General features: G+C 43.0%; 1 protein-coding gene across 3 annotated transcripts in view; it reads right to left on the bottom strand.

Annotated features, from left to right (window-relative positions):
• Positions 1–27,500, bottom strand: part of atg5 (ATG5 autophagy related 5 homolog (S. cerevisiae)) — a 46,974-nt gene that overhangs the window by 8,547 nt on the left and 10,927 nt on the right. For all 3 annotated transcript variants that reach the window (XM_071517151.1, XM_071517067.1, XM_071517225.1), the window contains exons 6-7: positions 25,390–25,484; positions 8,348–8,465 (exon numbers count right to left, since the gene is read on the bottom strand). In XM_071517151.1, coding sequence (XP_071373252.1) covers positions 8,348–8,465; positions 25,390–25,484 — 213 coding nt within the window. The remainder of the gene's footprint in view (positions 1–8,347; positions 8,466–25,389; positions 25,485–27,500) is intronic.

Here is a 27,500-nt window from a genome sequence, read left to right as displayed (position 1 = left end):
TCACCTAATATACAGAATGAGACTGAAAGTGTGAGGTGTGATGCTGCTGGTAACAGATAACAGTCGGCTACATTGAGCCAGTTTCGGTCAAATTTCCTGGGTTCCGTGTTTTTTATTTTTTTTTATCCCAGTCTGCCACTGGTTTGGAGATCGTTTACAATGAAAACAAGCCAGAGCACCAGTTGATCAGACCAGTCAGGGAGCCAATAGTGTGACTAAGCGTAAAAAAAAAAAAAAAAAGACTCCAGTATACTTCCAAACCTCTACTCTCAAATTTATTAATAACTTGTTCAGGATGGTTGGAAAACAGCAGCAACTGTTTGTCTAAATGAAATTGGACTAATTTGACCACACACACACACACACACACACACACACACACACACACAAACACACACACACACACACACACACACACACACACACACACACACACACACACACACACACACACACACACACACACGGCCCTGTGGTTGAGTGGAGCTCGACTGCCGGCCAAGTCGACATGTTTTGTCAGCTGAGTGAAGCCAACCGCTAGTTAAGAAGACCACAACACCACTCTGCTCACCAACACACAGCCAGCCAGCCAGCCACTGACTGACTGACTGACTGACTGACTGACTGACTGACTGACTGACTGACTGTCTGACCGACTGACAGATTAACTGATTAGCTGATTAGCTGGATAACGGATGGGTTGGCTGACTGACTAACTGGCAGACTGGCTGAATGACTGGTTAACTGCCTGATTGCCTGACTGACTTGCTGACTGACTAGTTAACAGACCGCCTGACTGGCTGGCTGAATGACTGGTTAAGAGACTGACTGACTGGCTGAATGACTGGTTAACAGACTGACTGGCTGGCTGAATGACTGGTTAACAGACTGACTGGCTGGCTGAATGACTGGTTAACAGACTGACTGACTGGCTGAATGACTGGTTAACAGACTGACTGACTGGCTGAATGACTGGTTAAGAGACTGACTGACTGGCTGAATGACTGGTTAACAGACTGACTGACTGGCTGAATGACTGGTTAAGAGACTGACTGACTGGCTGAATGACTGGTTAACAGACTGCCTGACTGGCTGAATGACTGGTTAACAGACTGACTGGCTAGCTGAATGACTGGTTAACAGACTGACTGGCTGGCTGAATGACTGGTTAACAGACTGACTGGCTGGCTGAATGACTGGTTAACAGACTGACTGGCTGGCTGAATGACTGGTTAACAGACTGACTGGCTGGCTGAATGACTGGTTAACAGACTGACTGGCTGGCTGAATGACTGGTTAACAGACTGACTGGCTGACTGGCTGACTAACTTCCCTCCTTCCTCCTACACACTCTTCACTGTAAAATTCCCCTGATTTTCAGGCCTCAGACTGCAGATTTATCACAGATTTATATATTCAACTGTAAACTTTACTAATACTTATCTAATATTATTGTCAACATATATTACTATATTCATATTACTAATAGTATTACTAATACTACTGGATAATATTACTGAGCCTAACATTTACAAATAGTAATAGTGGCATGCTGTTGTTGAGTTCTACACTTTTTCCAAACTTCCACTCCTTCTTTGTATGTTTCTCCACACTTTTAAAGACCTGGAGATTGTCAGAATCATTGCCGATGCTTTTTTTTTTACCCGAGCCAAAACTTTCAGAGGCTCGCAGACTCTTTCACAGCCAAATTGCTTTCTAATTCTATCCGTACAAAAAGCATCTGCTGACCACGGTTCAACGAGACAATTAGACCAAGTCATCCAGCGGGCTTTCGAGCCATTCTGAATTCCCCTGCCTGGCGCACATCTAGTACGCCCTCGCATATGAACCGGAACCCACTCTATCCTGTGTATCAAAACAGCCACTGAAACCTACACTTCCCCCTCAGCCTCTGAACTGAGCCGACCCGTTTGATGAGCACAAGCTGTATCGGCTATTGATGCCAGGGGGAAGCCTGCCAGCAGCGAGTGGGCTGTACTACAGATGTGACAGAGACGGGGGGCGTGGGAGGAGGGGTTGGATGTTGAGAGTATCAATGCGTGGGTTACATCAGCTGTGGAGGAGGGGGGGAGGGGGGGAGGGGGGGGGGATTCCTATGATTATTCACAGACAATAATCGATGTGGGGATTTTTCACGAGAGGGCGCAGCCCCGACAAGACTCAACCGAAACAAATTCTACAGGTCCGCTTACGAGAACCGTGTAACAACATCAGCGTCACATGTGGGTAAAATCATCATCCTTCAGTCTCCAGGCCACGGTTTTCCAGAGGACCCGTACCAAATTCCTGCCGAAATATTGCTCAACAACACACCTGGCTCACACCAGAAAGTACCCCACAAAGCCTCCAACAGACGTCACAGCTGACCGCTGATCAGAGGAACATGTTGCTGACGCTGAGCGGGGGAGCGGCAGCCTCACGGCAACAGAGCCGCGCCGCTGGGACTCATCTTGGCCTTCGCTTTGGGAATCCCCCCCAATTTTCTTTTTTTTTGTTTTTTGTTTTTTTTGTTATTCGAGCCAGCCCCCTCTGTTTGCTGCAACTGTTTGAGTCTGAAGCTTTTCTGGGTTCCTGCAGGGTCAAAACCAAGCCTCCCCCAGACATAACAAGAGGGGGGAGATGTTTAAAAGCTTGTTATTTGATGTTTGAAAGATCACAGAGAAAAGTGGAGCACCCCAGATTTTCTTCTTCATATCAGATAGGATCCCCCGTAAAACAACAAAAAAAAAAACCCTCCTCTGAACTCCTGTCCCGAACAATGCTACCAGCAACCCCCGCCCGGCCCCACGCACACGCCCCGCTCTCTCCGATCCAAACACGCCGCCATAATCCCCCCGCTATCGCCCGACTCATCTACCAGCCGAGGAAGAGGTGGAAACCAAACAAACGACAAGAGACAAAAGAGCCACTTTCACCTTGATCAGCAGAGAGAGAGAAGAGCAGAGACTTAAAGTCACAGACATGAAAGACTTTTTTACAGCAGACAGACAGACAGGGGACGATGTTGAAGACTACACCTGAGATAGAGAGAGACAGAGGATCAAAGAGAGAAAAGAAGAAGAGAAAACAAGTCTTAGATGAGAGAAACTATGGAGAGAGAAAGGGAGAGAGAGCAGTGAAGAGACAGGTAGAGACAGAAAGAGAGAGAGAGAGAGAGAGAGGGGAAGGGAGACGATCTCTCTGTATGGAAACAGTAGTTGTTTCCTTCCAACCGTCAAGCAAATTTTAAGTAAAATTCTGAAATGTTCCAAAAAATAAAAACGGAAATTAGGTGCAGGTGCAACAACTGGGTCAGAAAACCCATCCATGAGAAGATGGAAAGAGTCTTTAAAGAAGTGCGTAGTGTTGGGTAAGATGTTATTGCTCTTTGGTGTCAGCTGCTGCCCATATTTCATGTTTGTCTGAAGCTGAAGACAGAGAACGCACTCGGCAATTTTCTAATGTACCAACTGAAGGCCGTACAGCCACAACGGGGACTTTTCTTTTTTTCACGATGGGGGAATTTTTTTTTGGGGGGGGGGTTGAGGACGACAGACATTTTACTGACCGTCTTACATGCAAACGTCACAAAACCACAAATGTGTTTTCATCGCAATTTATGGCACAATTTCCTTATCGATTAAAAACCTTTCCACCTCGAGTGAGTGTAAAAACTTTTAAAGAAATTTTATTGAAAATTTACAGTTTCCATTCGGCTTCTCTAATTTGAAATGTCGTGGATTCAAGCGCTTGGAAAGAAAGCAAGCGAGATTGAGAAAAAGGGAGAGAGAGAAATGTAAAGAGTTAAGTTTATCTGTAGGTTTCACAAAGCCAAATTTAAGACTTTTTAATGCTACCTGAAAATGAATTTAAGACCAATTTAAAACCTAAAGAGATAAACAAAGGTGGTAAAAAAAAAGGCCTATTTCTAATTGAACATGGCTAATGAAAGCTGTGAAACTATAAATGGGCCAAATACAGAAGGACAGCAGGGAACTGATTGTTAAGGCAGTGATTCTCAACCTTTTTCATATCAAGGACCCTAATTTAGTCCACATTAGGGCCACGGACCCCCATTTGATGCGATTTTGCCTCTCAAACTCAAATCTGAGAATATTTTTATTGTTAGATATGATTTTGTCCAGAACTCCATGACTGTCTGTATTGTAGATAGAGAGATAACAGAGAAACTATGATCAAAACAGTCATTCTTCTACCTTCTCTAAGTGCCTTATCTTATTGTAAATGAAATAATGGTAAAGTTTAAAAATTCATACATTTGCTGTGGACCCCCTGGAACCCTCTGAAGGACCCCTGGTGGTCCCCGGACCCCACGTTGAGAACCCTCGTGTTAAGGAACAAGTCCGACTGTATTTAGTAAAACAGACAGGATGCAGACTGTTCTGGATTAAGAGCGGACACGCAGCACAAAGAAACCTAACGATGCATGATGAAAAAACACTAAGACCTCTAATAACTGCATTTAAGTCATTTTAATACTTTTTAAGGCCTCGAGTTTAGAGAGTTTCTGACTTTTTAAGGACCTGCGAACGCCCCGAAAGAGACACAACGGCAGAAAGAGAGAGTGTGAGAGTTTATGGAGACAAAATGAGAGGGAATATGAGCTTGTAATAGACAGACAGACAGACAGACAGACAGAGAGAGAGACAGACAGACAGACAGACAGACAGAGAGAGACAGACAGACAGACAGACAGACAGACAGACAGAGAGAGAGACAGACAGACAGAGAGAGAGACAGACAGACAGACAGACAGACAGAGAGAGAGACAGACAGACAGACAGACAGACAGAGAGAGACAGACAGGTAGACAGAGAGGTAGACAGACAGACAGAGAGAGAGACAGACAGACAGACAGACAGGTAGACAGACAGACAGACAGACAGACAGACAGAGAGAGAGAGAGACAGACAGACAGACAGGTAGACAGACAGACAGACAGAGAGAGAGAGACAGACAGACAGACAGACAGACAGACAGGTAGACAGAGAGGTAGACAGACAGAGAGAGAGACAGACAGACAGACAGACAGGTAGACAGACAGAGAGACAGACAGGCAGACAGACAGACAGACAGACAGACAGACAGACAGGTAGACAGACAGAGAGACAGACAGACAGACAGAGAGAGAGAGAGACAGACAGACAGACAGACAGACAGACAGACAGACAGACAGAGAGAGAGAGAGAGAGAGAGACAGACAGACAGACAGACAGACAGACAGACAGACAGACAGACAGACAGACAGAGAGAGAGAGACAGACAGACAGACAGAGAGACAGACAGACAGACAGACAGACAGACAGACAGAGAGAGAGAGAGACAGACAGACAGACAGGTAGACAGACAGACAGACAGACAGAGAGAGAGACAGACAGACAGACAGACAGACAGACAGACAGACAGACAGAGAGAGACAGACAGACAGGCAGACAGGCAGACAGACAGGCAGACAGAGTGTGTGTTAATGGTGGGTGCAGGTGAGCCTCCTGCGGGCCCTCTGTCCCAACACACCATTGTCTCCTTATCTACTTCCTCTCTCCTCGTCTGTAGACACTACCTGTTTAGACTGCCACTCGCCCTCTCTCTCTCTCTCTCTCTCTCCTCCCTCCCTCCCTCCCTCCTCCCTCCCTGTCGCCTCCTCTCATCTTGTCTTTCATTCACACCACACCTCCTCTACAGCTGCAGCTACACTGAGTGCCACGCTGCCTGAATTAAAAGCTGAATGTCCTGTCCATATGTAGAGTGATGTGGATGCACAGCAACAACTGCCAGTTTATTTCCAGTTTCTTTTGGTGTGTAAATTTGCTGTGTAGGTGTCCTTATGTAGTAAGGCTAGACCGATATATCATTTGCTGAAATATTGTGCTGATATTGACTTTTTATTAAAATAAAAACCTCAAAACCACAGTCAAACTTGTCTTGGTCTCTCTCAGTGGATGTCGACTCGACTTTTTCCTGCCTATCTAAAAAAAAAAGTCAAATACCTTTTTTCCACCTTTGTTTATTTTTTCCTCAGCACTCCCGACAACTTAAGGGATTACACCTGTGTATCGTACTTAGCGGTCCTCAATCTTCTATGCATTGATTAATCATAATCCATGAATTGATTAGTTGGCTGTTGAAGGGTTTAGTGCAGACAGATCTACATCTGTTGCCTGGGTCCAGACCTTTGACTCAGGCGGATACGTCGGTCTCTAGTGATCGGTTAGGGAAAATCTAATCCCCCTCCCCCACGGAAATCGGTCAGAGTGGAGGCAAAGTCAGACTGAAGATGGAAATGGAGTGGAACGAGTTGACAGTTCTGTCTGATATCAGGCAAACATCTCTGTTCATTCTTAAGAAACTAAAGGCATTGATTTTACATTTGGAAAGACATGTACACTGTTTACTGTCTTGGTTTCAGTGAATGAGACTACTTGCTCTGGTCTCGACCCCCTTTGGACCCGGTCTCGACTTGAACTCGACTCCACCGGGTCTCGGAAATGACTTGGACTCCACTAAGGTGGTCTTGACTCAAATCTCTTATCACTTGTTAAAATGCCTGCTGATATTTTCCATCGACCTGTTTTTCTTCCCCTCTCTGCCGTGAAGCGTTTTGTGATTGCACATCTATTTACTTTCTCTCTCTCTTTCAGTTCCACTCCATCCCTCCTCCCTCTCTCTCTCTATCTACCCATCATTTCCTCTCCTCCTCCTCCTCCCCCATCTTTCTTCTTCTTAGTTGTGACGACTACCACTATATTCCCCCTCTACCAGCCCCCGGTGTGTGTGTGTGTGTGTGTGTGTGTGTGTGTGTGTGTGTGTGTGTTATCTGGCGGAGTGGATCTGTGACACGCCTGGTGTGGCTGTGTAAACAAAACAAACCTGAGAGGAGAGGAGTTTCTTTTCTTCTCTCGCTTCCTGAAGGCAGCAGAGCCCACGTTTGATAAGGAACTAAAAAAACATGGCTGCTATCTTACTCCTATTGGCTGTTTGTAATGTTGGTGATTGAGGAACCATCGCACAATCTGGCTGAAATGACAATTATTAGTCGTGATGTTTTTGTTTTACTGCACATTTTGTTTTCTATCAACATCCTGACTAGGGCCGGGGCGGATATTGACAAAATCAAATATCATAATATTTTTGACCCAATACATAGATATCGATAATGTGGATTAAGGCTGGGCGATAATTCAATATTATCATTTATCGTCTTTCAGTGGAATCATATCGTGATGATATGAAGATATTTTGGTATCGTGACACACATTTCTGCTGTCTGAATTGATGATGACAAGCAAATTTTACTTAAAAACACTGATAAAATGATGGTATGGTAGGAATATTATTTGAATATTTCAGTTTTGTTTGACATCACACCTAACATCACCATTCGGTTCAATGAGATGAACATTAATTCGATTATTTAACGTGATTTTGCATACATGAACCATATCGTGATATATATTTTAATGTTGTGTAATGTTTAATGTTTTATTTTAATGTTGTGTTCTTTGTTTGTTGTTTTATCTATTTTATTGTGTTTTTATCAATTTGTAAAGTGACCTTGAATGTTTTGAAAGGCGCTGCAAATAAAATGTATTATTATTATTATTACTGATATCGAGAAAAATCCTTATGATTATCGTGATATTGATTTCAACCATATCGCCCAGCCCTAGTGACGATATTTTGGGGATGACTGTCGGTGCTTTCATGAACACGTGGGGAAATTTTGAGAAACGATCATTACTAGGCTGATGCGGATATGATGGAGAAGCAGGTAGAGCCATTCAGTCTGTTCATTTCACTCTAGAACAGACAAATAAATTCAGAAAATTGTATAAACTGTAAAAGATAAGTGTAACGCAGCCTTTAAGACCAGGAGAAGAAAACATTTAAGTTATATCATGATATTACGATAACCAAAATCCCAGAGGATCTCTAGATATATCAATATAATATCGATATCGTGATATCGGAATATCACGATATCGATATTATATCGATATATCCCCCGGCTCTGATCGTGAATATTTTCAACTACAGCGGACATTAGAAATGAAATGCTCCAACATTGCTGATATCTTATGATATTTAATTGTGGCGACTAAAACCATGATGTGTAATATATGATTCTACATAAACTGGGTACTAGTAAGACTCCAGGAATTGAAGCCTTTTTTGGTGTTCATTGTAGGTCAATCTGGATAAAAGTGTCAAAATAAAAGCCTAAAAAGTAAAAAAAAAAACATACTTTCTCCACGAGGGTTTGTCATCACAGAGTGTGTGTGTGTGTGTGTGTGTGTGTGTGTGTGTGTGTGTGTGTGTGTGGACCTACCGTCGTGTGGTATGGCAGCGGGGTACATCTCTTTCAGCAGGTCGCCCAGTGTGTGTGTGTGTCCTTCGGCTGAAACGGGCCGAAACAGTTTCTGGATGAACGGCCTGTCGCTCATCGTCTGCAAACGACAAGAATGACAGAAGAAGAAACAAATTAATTACACAGCAGAATACATGTCAGACACGTGTGTATTCACTGTATACAGTTTAGCTGTTAATTGGCCATCGTTACACATTCGATAGTGGTGTAACGGACCGTAGTTGATCCGTGAGCCGTACGGACCCCCCCCCCCCCCATGGTTCGGCAGGCATGTGAACCGCGGATTAATTGCAATGTTTAACCATCATAGTGTGAAATACAGTGTTGCTGCCGCTGTTACTTTTTAAAGTAATAATTCCCTAAATCTCAATGCAGAGTTGCAGTGAAAAGATACAGACAAGACAGATGCTGCTGTGTTTGACTCTGAAGTGCAATGATTGCATTAGGGAAGAAAAAAAAAGGAAGAGCAACTGATTTAAAAGCCGTCGCTTTCGCCTCCATTGAGTGAAATCCTGTAGGCTGTGACTTGACTCTGGACATTTTCAGTGGTGTCACTGGGAAACTGGGCATGCTTGTCATCGTTGAAATAGATCACAAGATTGTGATGTTTATTTCAACTTCGGCAACATGCTGCCTTCCTTCCCTTCGACACTCGGAGCAGCTCCGGTCTCTCTGCCTGTCTGTGGCAGAGCCTTCAGTGCTGATAGGCTGTTACTCGTGACGTGTAACCAATCAGAGAGTGCTGTGGGCGGGACATCGAGCGAGACTACAGAGTGGAGACTACAGACAGAGAGAGGCGGCTGCATCAGAGCCAAAGTAGCACATTTTTACATTAATTTAACCCTAACCCTTTTGTTTTGTTTTTTCTGATCCGAAAAATGACCCGATCCGTGACTCAAAACTTTGTGAGCTTTGTGATCCGCTGCACCCCAGAGATTCATTGGCTTACACTCGTTTACAAAACCCTCCTTGGTCTGACTCCTCCTTATTTGATACACTTGTTAAACTTACCATCCACTCCCTATAACACCAGAGCTGCCCACCATATCTCGCTAGAAGTTCCCCGTGTTAATCCTTCTTTTGGCCGGTCCTCCTTCCAGTTTGCTGCTCCCAGCAGTTGGAATGAGCTGCAGAAGACTTTGAAACTGGACAGATTGATCTACCTCACTACTTTTAAGGACTCTGTTGCAGAGTTGTTCACACACACCTGCAGCTGTCCCCCAGCCTGTTAACTGACAAAGAAATGTGTCTGTTCTGCTTCATGACTTGTAATTTTATTTGGTTGTTTGTTTGGTGTGTGTTTTGATTATTTCCCCGTTCCCATACTGTGTTGGGTTTCTCTGCCTCTGCCATGTATGGAACATTTGTGTCTGATAGTCTTATCTGGATTGTTCTTTGTTTAGTTTCTTTTGCATGTTTTTCTTTTCCCTTTACCCTTCGAGAGCTCCTTTTGTCCTCTTGCTAGGCCGTCATTGTGAATAAGAATTTGTTCTTAATTGACCTGCCTGGTTAAATAAAGGTTAAATAAAAAAATATATATATATGAAATAGCTGATTTAGGTTTAGTGTATACAGACAAATTATAGACCAAATAAAGAAGCACTAAAAAGGTCTACACTCCTGGCCCTGAAAGGCACTTTGGATAGAAGCGTCCACCAAATGGCAGAAAATAAGTTATAGCCTAAGTGATGTCATTAAGGAAATATTAGAGCCGCACAGGGCAACTTCGCACGCTGGCGGCCCAAAATGGCAGCGAGGTAACCGCTTTTAACTTTAGTACCCAGAAATCCTGTGCGGTGACGTCGGTAAACTGTTTACCGAGCGGCCGGTCTGTGCCGCTTTGTATTATATACCAAAGGAAACCAAAGAGACGAGAGAGGAAAAGAGCGAACGTCGGCGAGTCCGGTTTCTCTGCTGCTGGTTAGGAGACAGTCTGGGTTTCGTGCTTCAGTTTGGATTTGTCACTTCCTTTGGGGCGGAGAAGAAGAAGAAGAAGAAGAAGAAGAAGAAGAAGAAGAAGAAGAAGAAGAAGAAGAAGAAGAAGAAGAAGAAGTCTGTACCATCAGAATTTAATTTGAGCAAACAGGGTGAATCTTTAGCGTCTCAATTAGTGGAGATGGGACGTTTGCCCATCTCAAGTGTATTTTTTGATAAAGATCTCACCTGGGGCAGCACAGGTGAGATCTACGTATACACAGAAGATGAGAATCTGAAATATTGGAGCGACGCCATCGCGCCGCGCCATGCGAGCAGACGGGCTGGGAACGCGGCGCTGCGATGAGCCCGGCTGCGGAGAATGTGAGATTTAGCAATCGGCAACATTTCGACAGATGTTACGAACGCGGCTGACATGTTTTACTGATCAGGACGGGTCTGGAAGTCATTAACTGCTGCTGGAGCGGTTGGCAGAGGAGCCGGCTCCCACACACACTGACAACTCCTCCAGCTCTACAGCCGCCTCAGTTGTACAGTACAGACATAATAGGAAAAATACAAATAATCATAATCATAATAACAATCATAATACTCATAATAATCATAATCGTAAGTGATAAAACACTAAAACAGCATATTCCTTTTGATTTTTACTTGGTTTGATTATTTTAACATTGCATTTTGCTTGTTCTTTTACACGTATGTATATGTATATTTATGTATAAGTATTTATTTATATGTACTCCTCCAGCTCTACAACGGCCTCAATTATACAGTACAGGAGAGGACATAATAGGAAAAATAATAATAATCATAATATCCTGATAAAATGATAAGTGATAAAATCCTAAAATAGCATATTCCTTTGTATTTTTACTTGATTTGATTAACGCAATGCATTTTGCTTGTTCTTTGTATGTTTTACATGTTTTTTTTGTATTTTTTTTTATATGTTTGCCTTCTATTGATGTAAAGCACTTTGAGCTGCATGTTGTGTATGAAAGGTGCTATACAAATAAAGGTTATTATTATGATTTTTATCATAAAAAACTGAACAGAAACAAAAGAAACATATATACATTATATCAGGCTCCTTCGCTGGCTAAAAAGTCAGCTAGCTCTCCAGCAGTCTCAGCTGATCATATGAACAGGGTTCCTACACATTTTCAATTAAAAAATTCCATACTTTTTCCAGACCTTGATTTGTTTTGAAGATTTTGTCTGGTGTTCAATATGATTTACACAGATAGACATCTTGCCCCTGCTAACTAGGTCATATCACTGTATAGATGAAGATTGTTCTTCACAGCGACAAATATCAGAATATGTGAGATGATTGGCAGGGTTCCTACACGGTTTACATTTTAAAATTCCATATTTTTCCCAGACCCTATGTTCTTGACCGGATTTGATTTTGGTGGGTATTTGATATAATGCATGCTGACAGCGGCTGGGTAATAAGAGCGTCCCTCTATCTGAACATTATTCTTCACATCAACAAAAACTGTGGACTCAAAGTGGCTCTACAACAACATAAAAGCTACAATTATGTGAACCACAACATTTTCCATACTTTTCCAAACATTTTTTTCAAATTCCCAAACAACTCAAGACCTGGAAATGATCAAATTCATTTTTAATACTTTTCCAGACTTTCCAGACCTGCGTAGGAACCCTGTATAAGGGAAATACAGTGAGCAGTGAATCATCCCTTCTCTCTTATCATCCTCCTCTACTTGCTCTAATTTTCTCTTTCTAAAACAAAAAAAACCCTTTTATGTTTCTCTGCCCGTCTCATGTCTAACTCTTACTTCTCTACTTCTCCCTTACATGGCCATCCAAGGGTCATGGGAATATAGTCAGGATGATGTGGCTCTGACCCTTGACCTCCTTACCATTAGATTGCTCATAATGTTGCCGATCTGAGATTAAAACTGAAGCTTATTCTGCTGTTGCGCTCAATGCAAGTCACTCTGGGCGAGAGAGAGCGTCCGCTACAAAGTGCCTCAACTGTAAACTGAAGGAGTCCTAAACAAATCTGAGCTACACAGCAAAACATCCTAATGACTGTTCCGGCTCTGATTCGCGACGCTCCAGCCACAGCATTCCATGAGTGTGAGGAGCGGGAAGCGGGAAGGGAAATCACCACCAGACAGCACAGAAAAATCTGGTAAATTTAGTCTGCGGCCGGTTAAGTTAGTCCACACCAGCAGCGGGTAATTAATCACCATGCTGGACGTCTTATTGTATTGGAAAAAGGAAGAGTTTTACTAATGTTTTTATTGCGATTTTCCATAATACAGTGCAGAAAACAGGGACACGTATCAGAAGACAAAAACAAACAAAGTAGAAACGAAGGACAAAAAAGAAAAAGAAAAAAAGAAAATAATGAATTACACTGCTGCATCACTAGCACAACACGTCTTAGCACAAGTACTCAATGAAAGAGGTGGATTTTGTTGCTGGTCAGGTTCAGTGTCATATTGAGCAAGGAGATCCAGAAATGTCTGCCAATATATCAGAAAATTTATTAAGACTGTCCATCCTGCCATATCGAACTTTCTCCATATGTAATATACCAGTGAGCTCAGTTAACCAGGTCTTAAACTGAGGCACAGGATCTGACTTCCAGAGCCTTAAAATTACTTTCTTTGCGATTACCATTCCATACATAATAGCATGGAAACACTGTGTGTTTAGTAGGGAAAGAGAAAACCCAAATAGCGCAATCTCTGGATCAGGTTCAAACACACAGCCGTACATGTCAGAGAACCACTTGAATATGTTGCACCAAAAATGACAGAGTTTTGGGAAAAGGTGGGTCAGAGAGCCTTCTGCAGATTTACACCGATCACATAGAGAGGAAATGGTAGGAAAGATTCTGCGCAATTTAAGTTTTTTTAATAATGAAGCCTGTGCATCATCTTAAACTGGATTAATTGATGTCTGGCATTAATAGAACAAGATCATCCCCAATGTGTGTTTGAAAAAGGAATAGTTTTGTTCAAAATGAGACATTCACTGCTGAAAAAATAAATAAATACCCACTCTGACATGGTGGCACAGAATTCAAACATGGTACTCTTTAAAGGATAGTAGGCAACTGAAGTTATAAATTGGTTGATTAAATGAGAACACATTTACAGACTGAATCCTGTATTTTACACATGCTGAATGACAAATTTCAGGTAATGATTTTCCACTTAACATTAAGAACTGCTGCTTTCAAGACATATTTTTTAAAATGATTGCTTTTACAAATCTAGATTTTATTATAATCTGGTGGTTTTAGTAATATTATTACTTCAGTATTTTGGATCCGTTTATCATTTTACACTCCTGTAAGCCCTTTGTGCTCTAAGCTTGAAAAGTGCTATATAAATAATGATATTATTATTATTATTATTATTATTATTATTATTATTATTATTATCATCAGTAGTAGTAGTAGTAGTAGTAGTAGTAGTAGTAGTAAACTCATTTTGGAAATGAACTCTTCAAATCTGGTTGGCTGGTAAAACAGTGACATTGGGAGGTGAATTTGGGGATTTACCAGCCACAGTGACCAGTGGAAAACAAAAAATGACACAAAATGCTGATATTTAGAAATCGTATTTCAGAATTAACAGACCGTCTCTTTCCGGTAAACAGCACATTGCTGTAGGTGACTCATCCTGAACTTGGGGGCGGATACAAAAATGTCGTCCGATTAAATTTTCATTTTATTCCCTCCACCCCCTGCTATTTTTTCCCAGCATGCAGCTCAGTTCAGCTGCAACATGGAGGAAGGATTGTTACTGGCTAGTTCACCTAAAACTCTCAGCTTTTAATTAGCCTTCATTTTAATTTGTTGTGTTCTTTTAATGCAATTCACTTTGTCTATTTATTTGCATATTCTTATCTTTCTGTTTTTACTTGATTTGATTATTTTAATTAAATGCATTTTACTTTACTGTATATATACAGTATATACTGTGCAAAAGTCTTAGGCACCCTAGATTTTTTAAATAAATTTCTTAGAAGTCTTAGATGTTTATTTGTTTTCTGCATTAGTGTGTCAGTAGACTGCTGTTTATTGTACATTTTTGATATTCAGAAACTTTTCATTTCATTAGTTTTGAAAGCATCTTCGCTTTATGGATTTCTTTGACATTATGCCTAAGACTTTTGCACAGTTCTGTAATAATAAGGTTATTATTATTATAATTATTATTATTAAATGTGTATGAAAGGTCAGTCTATCTGTAAGGTGCTGTGGATGAAAGTTCCCACCAAACGGCGTCCGTTTATTTAACCGACCTATTTTATGACGAGCCGCAACCTCTTGTAAGTCCTCCGCCTGCACCTGATTCTGGCAGGCCGGTAAGTCTGTTCTTGTTGAAGTCAAGAGTCTCGCTATCACTTCGGAGTCAGGTTAAAAATTCAGCGGTTCTGGTTGCCAGGTGACCTCTGACCTCGGGGCAGGAGAGAAGGCGGCGGGCGCTGGAGAGCGTCCAGGCGCAGACACACGGGAGGCGGCTTCAGTGCGCTGTTTGATCGACTAAGCTCCTTACATAAGTGGCTCTCCATCGTGTGCCGTCCCGACTCGAGAGCACGCAGGTTTTAAACCAAACTCTACACCGGCTGATTTCACTAATTAGTTCTTCTCCCTCTCTGATTGCAGGTCTGCTATTCAGTGGAAAAAGTGGAACAAGCACTCAGATCCTTTACTCAAGTAAAAGTAGCAACACCATAATGGAAAAATACTTAAAAGGTTAAAGTTCTGCATTCAAAAGTTTACTTAAATAAAAGTCCTCATTCTGAGTGTTAAATTACTGAAGCATTAACCTGTCAGAAGTATTTTAATGTTGTCGGTCTACCTGCTCCAGATACTGTTGGGGAGTTTAAACTCTAACAATGCAACATGTTTTATGAGCTTATCGTATGTTTTGCGTGTAAAACCTTATTCTGCAAAGTAACTAGTAACTCCAGCCGGCAAATAAATGCAGTGGAGGAAAAAGAACAAGATTTCCCTCTGAGATGTAGAGGAGGAAAAGTAGAAAGTCTCACAGAATGGAAATACTCAAGTAAAGCAGCAGAACCTCAAAACTGCACTGAAGTACAGTACTGAATTTTCAGTATGGCTGGGAATCAAACCCCTGTCCTGAGGAAGATCAGTGCCTTGCTCTATCTGCTCTGCCCGCTGAGCTACACGGGGGAATCGAACCCCTAACCCTGGCAGTGTCAGCGCCTTGCTCTGCCCGCTGAGCTGCACAGCACCATGGGAGAAACGGTGAGAGAGAGAGAGAGAGAGAGAGAGAGAGAGAGAGAGAGAGAGAGAGAGAGAGAGAGAGAGAGAGAGAGAGAGAAACCCGGTCCAGGCCGACACCCAACCCCAGCCACCTCGGAGGTGTCAAACGGAGAGTCTGACACACAATAGGGCCTAATCAGGGAGCTGTGAAAAGGAAACCAGCGAGGAGGGGGATCGGGTGGCCGAGCGGTAACTACACACCGCGGAGCCGGGCGCCCGGGCGGCGAGGGGGAAGGTGGCCCGCGGGGAGGCGCGAAGCCGGCGCTCGGGTTACACAGAAAGACTGAGTCACTGACAGGAAGCGCGGCGTTTCGTGCGGGATCATCCCCGAGAGCCGGAGCAGGGAGAGTGCGCTAAGTGACAGCTACTTCATTGCATTTTTAAATAGCCGGCCATGAATAATTGAACCGGCGCCATACAAAGAAGGGAGCCATTGATCCCGGGGTGGGGGTGGGGGGTGGGGGGGGTGGGGGGGGAGCATGATACTGTTTGGACGAGGACACTTTCTTTTCAGCTGGCGTGACACCTTAGCTGGCAGAGCGGCACATGGCGACACGGAGGGTGGGAGGTGTCGTTAGGGTTCGGGTGAGAAGAGATGAGTCGCTCTCGCTGAGTGAAAAGAGCAGCGGAACTCAAGCCGAAGCCTAATTGACGGTGTGGATTCAATCCGGCTAATTGATGGTAAAACAATGGGCGGTGGCAGACAAACGTCAGTCGGTACGAGTTTCCACCGAGCGGAGAGAGAGAGAGGGGCGGGGGGGGGGGTGGGGGAGAAAGCGTTTCCACTGTTTCCACTGAGCCCTGAGACCTTCCATTCGTAAATTAAAATTCCAACCTCGTTTTTAAAAGACGTTCATTTTCCCAGGACTTGAAATGCACACCTGCCGAGGAGAAACCCCATCAAGGGACACCGAGACTGGATTCTTAAATTATTTACCGCTCAAGTATTGCATGTTTGGTTGATCTGAAGGATTTATGTTCATGTGTTCTTTGGGATTGATCAGGAGCTAATAGATGCTAATTATTTGATTCGTCCAGCCTCCATAAACACCAGGATGCCTCTTTACACAATGCTTGCCAAACCAATGCTTTGTTTGAACTTGGTATTTTTTCCCACAATCAACAGTATGAAGACCTTTCTTTAATCGGGTTGTTGTAAAAGCCTTTAGTGAACAGGTCATGGTCAGTCACAACACCATCACTCAAGATGCTGGAGTTTCTTCTTGGCAACAACATAGGCTGTGTACGCTTCCTACCAATTTTCCAATTTCAAAATTACATACAATACTTTTTCCCAGAACCTTCATTTCTTGACTGGATTTGAAGATTTCGGCTGATGTTCAACATGCTGATAGCGGCTGGGTCACATCACTGTATAACTACAATTTTTCACAATAATAAATGTCACAATATGCGAAATGACAGTGGATCCGCATATACATAAAATGTGTATTTGTGCGTTTAGTGCGGCTGAAAAATATCCTTCCAGGGTTCCTACACATTTTCAATTAAAAAATTCCATACTTGTTCCAGACCTTGATTTGTTTTGAAGCTTTTGTCTGGTGTTCAATATGATTTACGCAGATAGACATCTTGCCCCTGCTAACTAGGTCATATCACAGTATAGATGAAGATTGTTCTTCACAGTGACAAATATCAGAATATGTGAGATGATTGGCAGGGTTCCTACACGGTTTCTTTTTTAAAATTCCATATTTTTCCCAGACCCTATGTTCTTGACTGGATTTGATTTTGGTGGGTATTTGATATAATGCATGCTGACAGCGGCTGGGTAATAAGAGCGTCCCTCTATCTGAACATTATTCTTCACATCAACAAAAACTGTGGACTCAAAGTGGCTCTACAACAACATAAAAGCTAGAATTATGTGTGTATCGGACCTGAAACACAACATTTTCCATACTTTTCCAGACATTTTTTTTCAAATTCCCAAACTATTCAAGACCTGGAAATGATCAAATTCATCTTTAATACTTTTACACTTTTCCCTGTCCTTCTAAACTTTCTGGATTTTTTTTTTTCGTGCAATTCCTGAACGTCTGACGACCTGGAAATGATCAAAGTCATCCGTCGAGTGTGTGGCAGAACTGAACAGCGGTTTGTTTTCCATGCTATCCCCGACAAACGACACAATTTCATCACATTAGTTTTCCATTAACTTCCAGACCAACGCAGGAACTCTGAAGCCTGACGGTGCGGATGCGTTAAACGCCACCAAACATCACGGCATAAACATCTGAAGCGCGTCGGCCGTTACAGAAACCTAAAAGGTGATCTGTTTTCCCCAGCGACAATCAGGCACCAACCGCAAAACCATTAATGAGAAGAAGGCAGCGCATTCTTCCCCGATACGACGGGCCCGTCACCTGCTGCCTCTGGCACGATTACGCACAACTGTTTCCAGCATTCCCAGGTTTTGTAATTGTCTGTGTAGTCACCGCCTCCCCCTCATCACAGCCAGCCTCCATTACAAGATCATATCTGGGAGCAGGCAATAAAGCGGCATTCTTCAAGCAGGCAGGCAACCTTCCGCAAAGGGCCGGGTTAGTCCGACCGGCTGCTATTGTATTGTGGGGGTTTTGTGAGTAAGCGCTTAGTCACGGAGCGGGAAGAAAGGCATACCTGTAGAGCGACAATGTAAGCGGTCTTTAAAACAAGCATAGTAATTTTCACTTTCCGCGCAGCGAGACGGTCGCCCCCCCCCCCCCCCCCCCCCCCCCCCCCCCGGCTCTTTTTGAATCACAGAGTGGCGTCACTTCTCCTGCAGCAGGAAAGACGCTCTGGCAGCCGAACAAGACCGGCCCCGACGGTCGCAGAGGAGGGGCGCGGCAGGAACCACACACACACACACACACACACACAGACAGACAGGCACGTACACACACACACACAGAGACAATAACACACATGATAACACACACACACACACACAGGCAGAGGCTCAAGTGCAAGAAGCGCGCACGCACAGGCTTGAAAAGGCAAAACACATGAAAAGGCAAGACAAACACACACAAATCCACTCACATAAGCATGCAAAGACACAGACAGGCAGACATGTGGCACACACACACACACACACACACATACACACACACACACACACACACACAGTGATATAGAGGTAAATCTACAGGGTGGGTAAACTATGAACTCCAGTCGGTGATCATCAATCACCAATACAAACAAAAACTCAGACTCAACTTTTGTGACTCAGGGTCACAAAAGACCCTCTCCTCATAACTTATATCAGTTTGATACTATTTACTATGAGATATACTATAAAAATGTTTGTCTTTGGCTAAAAAAAGCCACAAAAAAAACTATTCCGCAAATAAATAGGCAAGTTTACCCTCCACTACATCCTTTTATATATATATATATACACACAGTACTGTGAAAAAGTCTTAGGCACCCAAGAGTTTTTATATAAATTGTATCTTAGATGTTTATTCATTTTTTTTCTGCATTAGTGTGTCAGTAGACTGCTCTTTATAGCACATTTTTTGATATTTAGAAACTTTTCATTTAATTATCTTTGAAAGCATCTTCGCTTTACTTTTTTTTCTTTTACATGTGACTAAGACTTTTGCACAGTACTGTATATGTATATCTATCTACACACAAATACAGACAACAGCACAAGTAGACACACACGCACACACACACACACACACACAAATCCGTCCTCCATGCCCATGAGGTGTCCTCTCCATGAGGAGCGCAGGCCAGACGGAAGTGAGCCCTCTGTTATTTGGACTGAGTGTTGTCATTAATTCTGTCTGCATCAAACACAGCACATGTTATTTACACTAAAGACCACAATCTGGCTGTGCAGCGGGGGGGTGGTGGTGGTTTGTGTGTGTGTGTGTGTGTGTGTGTGTGGGGGGGGGGGGGTGGGGGGTGACTCTGATTAAGCACAGTCATCCATGGCGACTTCTGAATCCCAAACAGCCTCGTCCTTCTCCCAGCGTTCCTTCCTACGCTTTTTCCGTCTCAAAATGCGATACACACTTCACCCAGACCTGAATTTCTCGCCCCGAGGTTTTTTCTCTCTCGGTCGTGTTTGGTCTTGTCGCAACGTCAGCAAACAAAAAAAAAAAAACACCGGATTTTCTTCTTAGTAACATCATTAAGCTCCGCGGGGTTCCTACACATTTTCCATTTCAAAACTTTTTCCAGACCGTCAGGTTCTTGGCTGGATTTGAAGGGTTTGGTTGGTTTTCAGCATGATGTGGTCTGATAGCGGCGGGGCGATATGACTGACACCGAGACTCTCCCTATGAATAACCAGAGATTATTCTTCTGACAACAAATGTCAGAAAAGCTAAAAGCGCTCTATGCTGAGTCATATGTGGATGACAACAGCAGTATTTTCATTTCCAAACATTGTGTAATTCCCAAACTTTTTTTTTGCCCTTTGACATTTAGTTTTATCTTCTTGTTTCTTCTTGTTTTCTTATTGCTCACACTTTTATTCACTGCTCGCATTTGAACTTCTCCTTATAACTCTTATAAAGATACAAAAAAAAATATTATTAATAGTCTTTTCAAGATGTGGAAACGGTCAAATTCCGTCTCCACATTCTTCCAGACTTTCTTTGGTCGTACAACGCTGTTATTGGACAAAAGCCACATAATCTCTAAAACACAGTGTTTTCAGGAATGACTGCTTGCTTTCTCACTGACACCAATGTGTTTTGAAATCACACAATGGGGTTTTAACAGGCTTTGATGCCCCAATGGTCGTGAAACTAACTCAACTCATAAAATGACCATGAAACTTTCAATTCAGCTACGAAAAAAGAAAAAACACCCCAAATTGAAGTTATGTGGGTTTTTTTTTTTTTTTTTTTTTATCCGACAAACAGCAATATGGCCAAAGTTTTACAGCTGCAACAAGTGCATATGTGTGTGTGTGTGTGTGTGTGTGTGTGTGTGTGTGTGTGTGTGTGTGTGTGTGGGCGAGTCATGTTGGTGAGACTGCATGTTTTTAAGTCCGTCCGCAGGCACGTTTTATTACCAGCAGAAAAACACAAAAATGTTTTTGTTGAAGTGTAAAAAAAACGGGTTATTGTATTCACTGAAGATTTAAGAGTAAAAACAAAGCATTTATGAGCTTTTATATTTCCATGCAGACATGCGAGTGTTGACAGTGATTGACAGCCGCTCCCCCGCCCTCGCCGTTACGCAAATGTGACAACGGCCATATGTTAAGGCCGGCGGCGTGCCTCATTAATACATAATACATCATCAGGGTGGGAAATTACCAAGATATGACGATGGAAAATTCAGTCTGTGGTCGGTGCGTTCGTCTGCTTTAGAGCCACTCTGGCAGGTAACCAACCATCACATGGAAATCCTTTTCTATTTAAAACTCTCGCTGGCTGGCACAGCGATGAAAGCGGCTGGTGTATTTGGGCAAACCAGAAGCCACAGTTTCCTGCCCTGCATCACAGAACGGTACGAAACTTCCCCCCCCCGCCAAACGATCTCAAGCATCATATTAAAAAAAAAAAAAAATACATATCACTCTCTCTCTCTCTCCAAAGATTATAATCCTCTCCCTCATTATAAAAAGCCAACAGTGGGGTCTGACAATAACAAGCTGCTCCGTTCTCTTACATAATTTCGCCCCGACGTGTCCCGACAGGCCCGGAGGTTGTGATTCCTCCGGAGAGTCGGGCCGGGGGGGGGGCCGTCCTGTTGGAGGCTGAACGCCCCTCCAGACCGTCACCGCGTCACATCACACGTTACCACGCCGCATTCGACTGGAACAGACTTCCAAATGATCTGAGACATGCTCCGTGCTCCTGTAACCACTTTTAAAACTAGGCTTAACTCTTTTACGTTCTCCATCGCCTATAATTAAACTCTTGGCACTTTTACCTCCAAATATATGTAAATATGTGCGCGGGGTTTATGTATGTATTTACTTGTATCGACAAAAGTTATATTTTTATACTGTAACACTCTTACTGATTTTATAATGTTGCCCTTACTCTAACTTTCAGTGTTCAGAAACTCTTTTCTTGTTTTTTTAATATTCTTACTTTTACTTATTTACTTTTATCTTATCCATCTCTGTTTTTATTTCTCTCTTTTAATCATGTAAAGCACTTTGAGTTGCCCTGTGTACGAATTGTGCTATATAAATAAACTTGACCTTGACAGTGACGTCAACACATTTTACAGCTAAACTCCACACTTTTCTTCCATATGTGAATTTCACGACTGGATGTGAAGAGACCCGCCTGCGTTCAGTAGGATTTATACTGATAGCAGCTCGGAAACATGACCGTCAACTAGGCTTTATCAGTCGAAGATTATTCCTCACAATACCAACTTTTACAGTATCTCAAATGACAGCTATAAAAAAACAGTATTTTCTAATATTTCCCAGGCCTTTTGTGCAATTCCGAAATTGTCCCAAACCCTGGAAATGATCAAATTCAGTTTCCACACGTCTCCAGCGTCTCCTGACCTGCGTGGCGCCCCTGTACACTTGACTCAAAGCCCGCTGTTCTTCCCCCCGCTGTCTGGCTCGCAGCGTGTTAATGTTTTCCAGGCGAAGGATCAGCCGCTTATTCATCCCTTGTTTTTTTTTGTTTTTTTGTTTTGTTTTTTTCTCCCCGGCGAGGGAATTTCACCTGAGTCAGGATAAGGCTGTAGAGACATGGCGGAAACACCCTACCCCGGGCCGCTCCCCGGCCTACGCCTCGTGCTCCGGGACTGAACCCTGAGCTCGCCCACCTTGTCACTTTGATTCAGTGGCATCGCAAAAAACAAACCGGGGAGGGAGAGCCAAGGGTGTCGAACACGCAGGGGCAGATGAATAAGCTGGCATTGTTTTTCTGCTCTGCCTTTAATTGACAAGTCTCTTTTTCAAGGGACACCAGGCCAAAGAAGCAGCATGGAAAAAAAAAAAACAACAAGCAACATACAATCACTTTGGTACATAAGAACTGAAAAGGCAGACAGTGGTTTTTCGGATCCAGACCAGGACCTTTGTCACGTCACCCCCCCCCCTCCCCTCCCTTTCTCCCAGTGCTTCCAGTCTCTCTCCACTTTCAACTGTCTAACAAAGGCAGAAAATGCCTCAAAAAATAATCTCAAAACAACAAAAACTAGAAATAACCGCCTCGCGGTTATATGCCTCCGCCAATAAACTTTGTTTTGTCATTGCAAGGACAGTCTTTATTTATTGAACATATATAATTAATGTGATTATTAGGTCAACTTAAAGGATTTTGGTGTCTGCAAAAGTAAGTGACAGCACTTCCACCATTTTTGTAGAATGACCCAAGATCGTTTTCTCAGCTACAGCGGTAAGCAAAACATTATGATGTCACAGTGAAGCTGACCTTTGAACTTTTGGATATAAAATGTCATCACTTCATCATTTTATCCTGTTGGACATTTGTGTGAAATTTTGTCATAATTATTAGCGTATGAATTCTTGAGTTATGGCCAAAAAACGTCTTTTGTGAGGACACAGTGACCTTTGACCTTTGACCTTTGACCACCAAATTCTAATCACTTCATCCTTGAGTCCAAGTGGACGTTTGTGCCAAATTTGAAGAAATTCCCTCAAGGCGTTCCTGAGATATCGCGTTCATGAGAATGGGACGGATGGACTGAACCTGCATAAAAATGGATCCAGGACAAGATGTTATTATGAGTATTTTGTCATATTATGTCACGCATAATGGAAATGTGGGCTGGTTGTCAGACTGAAGATAAAACAAGACACTGTTACGGTAGAGCTGGGCGATGATTCAATATTACTGGTTATCGTCTTTCAGTGGAATCATATGGTGATGATATGGTGATTTTTTTATATCCTGACACAGTTCTGCTCTCTGAACTGATGATAACAAGCTTATTTTATTTAAAAACTGGAGGCATGAAACATTTTAAGGAATATTATTTGAAGATTTCAGTTTCAGTTTGACGTCACACTACCATTCGCTTCAATGGAATGAACATTAATATGATTATTTGCCATGTGATTTTTGCATACATGAGCCACGGGAAAAAAAATCCTTATGATTATTGTGATACTGATTTCAACCATATCTCCCAGCCCCATGTTATAGTCTAATTAAATGGTAGATATAGTCAACAGAAGGTCACAAGAGCCAGTTTCTTTTACTAATATTCTAATGAGGATCAAACACACTGATGAGGCAGTTACAGACACCGCCTGCACCTGTGCTTCTTAAGATACAGTCAGGACAGTCAGAACGGGTCCCGGGCCTCTGTCTGGTCCTCATATGACACACAACAGGAGTGTCAGCCCGAGTCTGGATGTGTGTGTGGGTGCCAGGCTGAGGCCAAATTTACCCAGTGCGGCTCAGCGTGGGACGGGACAGGAATCAGAACCAGGAAACCACCTTTTCTGTCCCACCGGCTGGTAAATCCCCAAATCCACTGGCCACTTTCACTGTTCCACCAGCCAACTACATGTTCACATTAGAATGACTCAGACTAAATGACCCAATATTTGGCTGGCGGTGTCTCAGGCCTGCAGAGAGGGGAGTTTTACACAGTCCTCTAGCTCCATCTAGTGGGCAGACTGGGCGGCCTTATTTTCCAAAATACTATAAACCCATTGTGGAAAAATAACCCACTTAATTTTTATTGTTCAGCATCTCTAAGCTCTAGAGGATCCAGTGTGTAAAGTGTTTTTTTGGTCAGCTAAGGCCTCAAGTTACCGACTATCCTTTAAAGCAGTGGTTCTCAACGTGGGGTCCGGGGACCACCAGGGGTCCTTGAGGGGGTTCCAGGGGGTCCCCAGCAAATTGATGAATTGCTAAACTTCACCATTATTTCGTTTACAAGAAGTTAACACAGTTAGAGAATGCAGAAGAATGACTGTTTTGATCATAGTTTCTCTGTTATCTCTCTACCTGCAATAGAGATAGTCATGGGATTCTGGACAAAATCATATCTATCAATAAAAATATTCTCAGATTGGGGTCTGTGGCCCTAATGTGGACTAAACTAGGGGTCCTTGATATGAAAAAGGTTGAGAATCGCTGCTTTAAAGTACCATCATTTGAATTCACTCTCACCAATCACTATCTCCCCGGGTATAATGTGGACAGTAGGTTGACCTTGACCGTGACGTCAACACATTTTACAGCTAAACTCCACACTTTTCTTCCATATGTGAATTTCACGACTGGATGTGAAGAGACCCGCCTGCGTTCAGTAGGATTTATACTGATATCAGCTCGGAAACATGACCGACAACTAGGCTTTATCAGTCGAAGATTATTCCTCACAATACCAACTTTTACAGTATCTCAAATGACAGCTATAAAAAACAGTATTTTCTAATATTTCCCAGGTCTTTTGTGCAATTCCAAAATTGTCCCAAAACCTAGAAATGATCAAATTTCACCTGAGTCAGGATAAGGCTGTAGAGACATGGCGGAAACACCCCACCCGACGTCATCTTGGGCTTTGGGAAACGCTGATCGATATTTTTCACCATTTTCTGACATTTTATAGACTAAACAACTAATCGATTAATCGAGAAAATAATCGACAATGAAAATAATCGTTAGTTGGAGCCCTACACAAATGTTCCCAAACGGGCTCCCACGGACAAAATCTTGCATCTATTTGTGGGTCGGAGACATGAAAACTCTCCAGAAGCAGGCCTACATCACAGTATCATAACCGCAGACTGCTGGTGTGTGTGTGTGTGCATGCGTGTGTGTGTGTGTGTGTGTGTGTGTGTGTGTCTGACCTGGTATATCCTGAAGGGGATGTATCGGAAGCCGCCCTCCTCGGTGGAATATTCCATCAGCTTTCTGTTCATGGCCCAGAACTGGTCAAACTTATCTGGAGCAACACACACACACACACACACACACACACACAGGTGAGCAACATACTTTAAATGTCCAAGGCAACAATTACACTTGCTGCTTCAATAAATCTTGTATCATCCTCTCACCAGGACACATCAGGTGAACGCATTAAAAAAATCTCTCTCTCTCTGTGACAGGAGGAAACAGGGGGTTATGGGAAATGTAGTCTTCATTTTGAGAAAGAACTAGCCTGGTTCCAGAGTCCTGAATCTCTTCTCTTCCCACCCACTTTTCAGATTCTGTCGAGCAATTCAGAGGGTCTGGTGGTGTCTCGTCAATTGAGCCAATCAGCGCCTTTGTGGGCGGGACTAAAGTTTAAACCGTTCCTTGCGATGGTTTTTCATTGGTGTTTCAGCAGAATAGATTTCTTGAATTTGAAATCTGAAATTAACGCCAGCGTGGCCGGACACGTCAGCCACTAGTGATTGGTTAGGGGAAAATCACACCAAACGCTCCTTTAAAAAAGCGCTCAGAATAATACAGTAACACTAATCTGATACCTTTATTGATCCCTGAACAGCTTCTCAACATGGTGCTTGAACCCGCGTCCTCTGGCTGAAGGATGGCGTTTCATCATCAACCGTTCTGAAACCCGGCCCGGTGTGTGTTTGTTTCAAACCCCCCCCCCCCTGCCCCGCTCTGCTCCGCCCCTCCCCTCCTCCTCTCCTCCCTCTCACTTTCACATCAACACTTTCAGAGTCTGTTTTCTCTCTCTTGGATGAAAGTTTTAGCTGTCTCTTTCGCTCTCTCCCTCTCTCTGTTTCTGGTCGCTTTTGGATGTGAAAGTCTTCATAACGAAGGCTCGGTTCTGGTTTGGAGGGGGGGGGGGGGGTCTCTCAGTTTCACATGATCTGTAACACTTCCACTGGGCTATTTGATGGGTCTGGTATGCTTCTGTATTTTGTATTTTGTTTATTGTGATTATGTTTTGTGCGGTAGGACTGTCCTCGCCTGGTTCCAGACTCCTAATCTCCTGAACTCTCTTCAGATTTGGTGTTGCTCTGTTCAAAGGCGATTTCTCGATCGGAAAAAAACCAATCCGGCCAATCAGCGCCTTTCTGGGCGGGACTAAAGATTGAACCGTTCGTGCAACGGTTTTTCACTGAAGTTTCGGCAGAATAATATTTGTTGAAATCATTCCTTAACCCAGTAATTCTCAACCTTTTTCATATCAAGGACCCCTAAGTTAGTCCACATTAGAGCCACGGACCCCCTTTTGATGAGATTTTGTCTCTCGAACCCAAATCTGAGAATATTTTTATTGTCAGATATGATTTTGTCCAGAATTCAATGACTGTATTGTTGGTAGCGAGATAACAGTGAAGCTATGATCAAAATAATCATTCTTCTACATTCTCTAATTGTGTTAACTTCTTGTAAATGAAATCATGCTGAAGTTTAACAATTCATCAGTTTGCTGGGGACCCCCTGGAACCCACTCAAGGACCCCTGGTGGTCCCCGGACCCCACGTTGAGAACCACTGCCTTAACCAATATGTTGTCTTTGCAAAAGCAATATTTTTATCAAAAAAACGGCCGACATTCTTGGTGAAGTTAGTAAAGCCGCTCAGCATCAGTGAGACAGAATAACGTCAGAGCGGCCGGATACATCACCAGTGATTGTTTCGGGGAAAATCAACCCCCCCACACACAGAAAACGGCTAACATGGAGTGGGAACAAAAAGGCCATTCAGTCTGAACATCAGGCTAGGACTGTCCAACTAAAACCTGAACTATTCAAACACTTCACAGCCTCTTCTATTTCTCTGTGTCTGTGCATCTCAAATGAAGGTTTTGCTTTCTTTCTTTCTTTGATGAAGGTTTTTCTCTCTCTCTCTCTGTTTCAGGTCTCTTTTAGATGTGAGATCCTCCATCACCAGGCCACGGTTTTAGTTTCGGGGGAAAGTGAAAAAGAGACAAACAGCTGATGTTGTGGGTTTGAAGCCCTGGGGTGTTTCGAAAAACCCTGTAAAAACACTGCCAGTGC

This window comes from Centroberyx affinis, unplaced genomic scaffold (genome assembly GCF_046629955.1).
Source record: "Centroberyx affinis isolate AG114_WGS23_722 - 3 ecotype Tasmania unplaced genomic scaffold, CSIRO-AGI_Caff_v1 ptg000005l_1, whole genome shotgun sequence".
Lineage (NCBI taxonomy): Eukaryota > Metazoa > Chordata > Actinopteri > Beryciformes > Berycidae > Centroberyx > Centroberyx affinis.
The sequence above is the reverse complement of the archived record's forward strand: the minus strand, read 5'-3'. Positions and strand labels throughout refer to the sequence as shown.